Source organism: Schistocerca serialis, chromosome 11, assembly GCF_023864345.2.
Source record: "Schistocerca serialis cubense isolate TAMUIC-IGC-003099 chromosome 11, iqSchSeri2.2, whole genome shotgun sequence".
NCBI classification, from domain to species: domain Eukaryota; kingdom Metazoa; phylum Arthropoda; class Insecta; order Orthoptera; family Acrididae; genus Schistocerca; species Schistocerca serialis.
The window spans coordinates 199,004,744-199,012,357 of NC_064648.1; the positions used below are offsets into that span (position 1 = coordinate 199,004,744).

General features: G+C 38.0%; 1 protein-coding gene across 1 annotated transcript; it reads right to left on the minus strand.

Annotated features, from left to right (window-relative positions):
• Positions 1-736: 736 nt before the first annotated feature.
• Positions 737-3,502, minus strand: LOC126426650 (piggyBac transposable element-derived protein 2-like). Its single transcript, XM_050088536.1, has 2 exons — positions 2,312-3,502; positions 737-859 (listed from the first exon to the last, which is right to left on the minus strand). Exons 1-2 carry the CDS (start codon positions 3,500-3,502, stop codon positions 737-739), a joined length of 1,314 nt encoding a protein of 437 aa, XP_049944493.1.
• Positions 3,503-7,614: the final 4,112 nt, after the last annotated feature.

The window sequence follows — 7,614 nt, forward strand, 5'->3', positions numbered from 1 at the left end:
AAATGCCTTGAGTATTGGAGGTGATCTAAAAATGGAACATAGTTGAGTATCTTCTCCAAGTATACCCCATCACTAATGCTTGGTAGCATCATGATGAAAAAGTGGCAGTGATGTATCAGGTCAACTTGAATACAAAGAAACTTAATGTAATTTGGTGAAACTTAGCTTTGTGGCATTAGCGAGAGAAAAATGAGTTTTCTCAATTTGTACACATCCATTGAAAATAGGCTTTTTTTCGTTTAATTAGTTTTTGGCCATTGACTTTGAAACATTTTATACATAGTTTTGAGCATATCACTTATGCAGGAAAATTGTCCAGTGTACACTTCAAACATATGTATTGCAATTGAAGCACTTCACGGAGGTATATTTGGCATGAATACAATATGATTACAACAATAATCATGTCGGATACTTTGTCAGTGTATTTAAATAAAAGTATATGAAAGGAAACATTCCACGTGGGAAAAATATATCTAAAAACACACGCTCTCCTTCCCTCTTTCCTGATGAGGCAACAGTTTGTTTCGAAAGCTTGAATTTCGTGTGTATGTTTGTGTGTCTATCGACCTGCCAGCACTTTCGTTCGGTAAGTCACATCATCTGTGTTTTTAGATAAATAAAAGTATAGATTTACGTACATTTGGGCCTATTAGCACTTGTGCATACTGCATGAACGTTTTTGAATAAAATATGCTTTTTTGTTTTCAAAGAGCTCAAGTCAGTTCATTTTCTATTATGTTAAGCAACACTGAAAAACTCTGTTAGGTGCACTCATTGCTATGTTGAGGTTGTTATATGCAAGACTTAGCCCATCATTTTGAGTGCTCATCTTGTCTTGTTCATTAATTGGCCCTACCTATTCAGACAGTTAACTGTCATGATATTAAACTGCAAAAAGATCAAAGTAGGCAGCTGGCATTGACAGATGAAGTGTTTTGAAAGGATTCATATTATTGCAAAGCGTGGAATCCACAGGTAAAGCATTCCCCAGGAAAGGAAATTTTGTCCAAGGTAAGTGATCTTAGATCTTTATGTAGATTGCTGTTCTTATTCCTAGTATTGATACTATGTATTGTGCTATTGGTTGGAAATACTTGCAACAAATTTAATTACGGAATAAATATACTATAAAGCAGTGATTAGAATATGAAATTCCTTGAACAGGTGTCTACATAGTGTTCTTGAATTTATACCACAAACGATTTTTATTAGACCTACACGCTTTTACATGCCAAAAACTTTTGCTCCGTTGATGAGTTACCCCAGAATATGATCCCTCATGACATAACAATAAAAGTATGTAAACTTTTTTACATTTGTCTCTCCTACATCTGACACCATTCTAACTGCAATTACAGACCTGTTTAGGAGCTTTAGCAATTCTGTGGTAAGCCCTTCCCAACTGAATTTATTATCGAGTTATAATCCCAGAAATTTATCACTGTCGATCTCTTCGATCTGCATGTCTTTATATCTTATGGGATTACAGAACCTTACGTCACGGGTCAAAGCAGACAGGTGGAATCGGACACTTCCATTCATCCTATGTTATACACATGCTGCAGCTGGAGAAATCGAGCAGTTTTCCAATTAGAGTACTCACACTTTCAACCATATTACTATCTTGTAGAGGAGTAAACGAATCTGTCGCATTACGTATATTTTTGTGTTGTATTACGAGGCAGTACACTTATTCCATTAAGTAAACAACACAAGAAATTAAGCATCGAATTTAACCTAAAGTATTCAGTTTACATATTTCTTCAAACTTAAAAAAGCACGTTGTTAACCCTTAAATGCATGATTTTTTATTTCAAGCTGTAAAAATTACCATGTTTAGTTTATAGTGCCTACATTTCGAAAAAAATATTGAAAATTTTTTTAAATTAAATTAACAAAGCACTATTGTTGAAAATCGCTTTGTAGCTGATCAGCTGCATTTTGAGTTAACACCTTACGAGCCACAATAAATGTGCTTATTTTGCTCCCTCAATTTTGACCAAATCTCTCGTAATTTAATTGTTGATTATGATTAAATACTTTGTATAGGAAGGGAAAAATCCTAAAATAATAAATAGGACATTAATGTTGTAAATATTGAGCATTTATTGTATATTTTATACACTTTTGTATATGAACAATAAGGTATCTAGTTCCAACAGGTTTGTACCCAAGCATGTGATAATCACTTTACATGAAAAGTTTGAAAACAGTTCTTTTGTTTGTGCAAACACAATGCAACTGCACATTTATTACACTGAACCCAGGAAAATCCCTTGCATCCTGGCATTTTGCACCTCTGTCTCACTTGCAAGTACGAAGGCGGGTGACCTACTTGATCCAGCCTTACATCTTGTGGAGGTGCATGTGCTGTGGGCCCCTTTGTCTTCTTAGCTTGTATTTGGTTTTCGAGTTCATTACTTGGCCTTCCACGTTTTGCTGAAGTTTGACCTGAGCGACACAAACAGTGAGCAATTTCCATTCGAAATTCGGAGAGTTTCATAGTTCTCCTAATCCCTTTGGTTTCTGCTACTCTCCTATACAACAGCCAGGAATTGACTACTCCCATGTCCAGGAGATGGTAAAACAATCTTATATACCATTTTCGACTTTTCACAAGAATTTTATGTCGAGCCATTATGCTGTCAAGGTCAACACCTCCCATATGTTTATTGTAGAGCTTAATTATTTGTGGACAAGGTATTGTTATTCTTGACTTTGCTTTTTTGTCATACCTCCCTGCTTCATGAATAGGCTGCTGTCCAGCAAGTGTAGAAAGCAACATTACACTCTTGTTATCTTTCCACACTACATTTGATATGTCGACACCATCCACTTTTGTGACGCGCTCTACTGATGCACCTCGGGCCATTTTCTTCAGCTCAGCTTCTGAAGGGAGCTTGCAGTCTGGCACTCTGTTTCTTCTGACTGTCCCAAGTGAGTAAATTCCTTGTTTATGTAACCATACAAGCAGTGGCAGACTTGTGTAATAATTGTCACAGTACAGTTTGTGGTTCATATTTCTTGGTAGTATCCTACTGAGTCGAACTACAACATTTGCACTTGCTCCCAAGTCTTCCTCCCCAGTCACTCTTTTTTCTGGTTCATTTTCATCTCCAGTGAAAATCTCAAAATCGTAGGCATAACCAGATATGCCACTAATAACAAATAATTTGTATCCATATTTATGAGGCTTGTTTGGCATGTATTGTTTCAAATAACTTCTAGCCTTTGTTGAACATATCTGTTCATCAACAGAAACACACTCCTCAACAGGTATTGTTTGAAACCGAGATCTCATCAATTCTATTATGGGTCTTATCTTGAAGAGTCTATCATGACCTTTTTCACCCCTGGGTATCATTGCACTGTTGTCATTGAAGTGAAGAAACTTATGTATTTGCTCATACTGATTCACTGTCATTGTTGTCTTGATCAGATGAGTACCAGTATCTTCTCCCCAGTAATCCCTCGTATTAGGTACATGAACTATTGACATTACGAGACAGATGCCTATAAATTTTTTTATGTCATCGCAGGATAAATCTATTGGTCTATCAGGATTACACTGCACACTGTATCTATGAGACTCTTCGACAATTAGATCAAACAATTTAGACGGAAATATATGTTTGAAGAATTGGTATGAAGTATTTAAGTTTATTACTTCTTCTGGTAACGAAGTATTGCCATGAAATTTTGACTGCAGTTCGGGAATAATCAACTGTTTATCTTTCCAAACCACACTCGTGCTGTTTTTGGTAACATTTTTGCTGCTGCATGGCAGCTTCAGAGCATTATCAGACAACTGTGACGTCGATTCCTTCATTATAACATCAGATTATCTTGTTCCAGAAACATCTTCAGTCCTAATTACTGGTACTTGACTTTCTTCGTCACTACTGTCACTATCACAATCAACAGATTCTGGAGCAACATATGTCTCATCTTGAATGGAATAGTCAGAGAAACACTCAAGATCGTCATCACTGCTTAGTGGAATCTCTAACCATTCCATCCATAAGCATTTCTTCTTGACTCTTTCGAGACATTTTTACGTCAGCGCCTGAAATGCAGTAAATGAAAAATGTAGCTGATAAGCTACATACACAAAAACAGGCCTCATTTCAAATCTATCGCAAAGACACTCGAATTAACTGTTTACACCATATCTACTTACGTTTTCAAAATGAAAAAGTAATTTTCAAACCCAGAAATCAGTGCACAAACACCAAACACACACCTCAACTTTCCGCCAAAACACACACTTGGCAGTATGTCCACACAGCTCACTGTCGAACTGCTTCAGCTCGTCCTGCCATCTATGAACTACTAGAAAGTGCAGCGGAGTGTATACACTTAGCTACATAACGAATTTGATCGAAAATGTTTCTCCATATGGAATAAATCGAAGAAATGAGGTCTGTAGCTTATCAGCTACAGTATGCATTAAAGGGTTAACATTTTACTTAAACAGTGCTGTGGCGAAGTTCCGTGTACTTTCTGTTGCAGCTGCGAGGATAATATTTCTAATAGCGACCGATAACCTACATACATATAATATGAAACACTAATAATCGTTCTAACATCAACTAAAATATACCCGGAGTTAATTAGCTAAGGTTATGACACGATTCATACGACATTCCTGCCATTTCACACTACTCGGTACTCGCAGTTATACTGATAAGTTATCAGTGATAACTATTAACTGGATTCCAACTATGTCGTTATTTAACTGTAGCCACGTCGGAGTATTCGGTATTCGCTAGCGAAAAATAACTTGATAGTTACTAATAACCGTTAAAAGCAGCGGTTATCAAAGAATAACTGGAACTGTGATAACGGTCACTCCATAATAACCGTTTGGCCCACCTCTATACGACTCGATTTCTACCTATTACGAACTTCAGACAGCAACAAGAGTCGAGGGGTTTCGCCAAGCGGTGATTCGTGCCGGCATCTGTTGGCGACGCCAAGCAACACTGGTGCTTTGCTAACGTTTATTTTATTACACAACAATACGTGTACAAGGAAAATGGTGTTAACAACAACATTTCCTTAGCTATATCAATTACTTATTTCTACTTCGTTAATAAAAAGCTATAAGCGCCCCCATTTCGTGATATTTTATGAAGGGAATATTTCATACCCAGCAATTCTTGTGGTACATGTGTTGGTTACATATAGCACCAGGAATAGTCACATTGTAATTTAGTGTGAAAATGAAACAGCAATTTTTGGAGGGCGAGGATCATGTGATCCATGCCAATAATTAAAATAAACGTGATGTTAGCAAGTGCGTGTTAAATTAGAAAACATTCATCATCTTCAGTTACCATAAATAAATAAAAATGGCCTTATCCTCTATGACATCCATCAATTTGAGCATTGTACATTGCTTTTGGTCTCAGTGAAACTGCATTACAAGCATACTTTCAAACTTAGTACCTTAGATTCATACCTCGATTTCCATGGTTTTTTTGTGCTCTAGATTGCAAACAACACAGTGGAAAGGAAGCTGCTTGGCATAAAATTATTTCACCTGTTTCGTCTCACCGAATGAAACTCGCTGTCAGCTAATGATGTCAAGTGCAATTAATTTCTATTTTCACTCGAACTGGTTGGAGTCAGTCTTCCCTCGCTCCTGCTATGATGACAAGAAGGTAATTTTTATATTATTATTATTATTTATTATTCACAGTCATAGCAGTGCGGCCGTCGCGTTTAGCAGTGAAGACCCAGGCGGGAAGAACAGCGCAGGAGGTGTAAAGACCGGTTCCCACTAGGGCTGCCGCGGCGAGTACTGACTTGACCCAGGGTCTACCCATCTCCCCTCCACACTGTCTGAGCACTGTAGCTAGCGACCAATAAGGAGCCACCAGACGACTACTAATGTAAAAGTGCTGTGCATCAGGCGCGCGCGAAATTTTGTTAGTCACTACTGACTATTGTGTTTGTATGTGTATGCGTGTCCTGCGTCAACGTGTCCTCGTACTGTATTTTCGAAATGATTTCATTCGTAGATAGTGTTGTGGACGAGCGAAAGGCTGAAGTATTTGTAAGTACCATATTTAGTATGAATTTTCTGCACTTTTTTTTTTGTTTTTTTTAGCGTTGAAATTCATTGCTTTCAATGATAATGCTGTCGGTGAACGAAAGGAAGAGTGAAATAGTTAATACTATTTCTCAAGTGGGTGTATTCTCTGCTTGCTTTTTGAAGCTATTAATCCAGACTGCTCACCTGCCAGTTGTTATTGGCAACTTGGTAATGCTGGCTACTTAAGATTATAGAATTACGGGGATCGTAGCAGCGGCATGGTTGCCATGGAAACGTCGTCAGCGGCGTGGCGCAACGGGCTCTGCGTCGCGGTTTGACCATGTCGAACCACTTCCGCTGGCGCGCGCCGCGCTTCAGGTGCGCGCCGCCAATCACAGAACGCGCTGAGCGTGACGTCAGGAACGGAACCCCGGGCCACACCAACTTTCGCCGAACCGCTGGCGCGGCGGCAGCTATGAAATACTTATCATCCGATTCCGAGGAAACTATTCGGTAGAAAAACTTGATTTTTGGGTATGTTACAGCCTGATATCTTCTCTCGATAAAGGACCGAATTTCATTTCGTTATTCGTCGTGGTTACTTGCTGTATCGCATTTACGTAAATCTTTACACTAAATTTTAATTAGTGTGCAGAGGTAAAAACGCATTGCCTGGACTTTGCGTACAGTTCACTTTAGGCAATACATGATTGCGTATGAAATTTAGTCGACATATCGAAATTGTTTTTAAAGCTGAAAGCAGAACGATAGCTATCACCGTTCTCGAGATACTGAATGATATGTCGGCGGACGATACTTTCGTCCTGCTCGTCGTAAACCGTGTGCAAATTTCGCAAACGGTTCAAGAAATCGAAACGTGTTTTTTTGCTAACGATAACTTGAAAAAAGTCATGTATTTCGTCGCATGATAAATATCCAAAATCCGTTTATCTACCGAGATATGAAAGAAACTACAGTTTTTCGGAAGGGATAGATGAATCTTTTTAAACGGCATTTAACAGCGTGTGGAATGAGAAGTTAAACCGAGACTAATTTGCTGGTATGTCATAAGATTTAATTTGCTACATATCTACAGCTATTGACTATTTCCTTTGGAAGTAACAAACGTTTTTTTCTTTATCCACTGTACTTTATTGTTTCAAGACGCGTTTCGCCTTTTACTTTAAGGCATCGTTGGTGGAATCTTCAATGATTCAGTTTTGTTTTGATATGTGATACTTGCAGATTATAAAACAGTTCACATCTTTTTTTACGTAATAACTGATTACTTACAGTGAATCGAGTTTTTGGCGGACATCTGCATTTCCCCTCACCTGGTCACATGCTGGAGGTTGAACTAAAACTTAGATTATGGAACATAAGAACAATTTCATATTCGCTCTTTTTTCTTTTGTCACTAGCTGTAGACATTTTACCGAAAACACTGATTCGAAGTCGTAACTACAGTGTGTTCACCTCATGTTCCTTCCTGTTTGGTTTGTTTCTGTACATGTTGCCAACCTAAAGAATTATGTGCTGAAAACTAATGTTTGTTTATTTCTGTTCTCCTT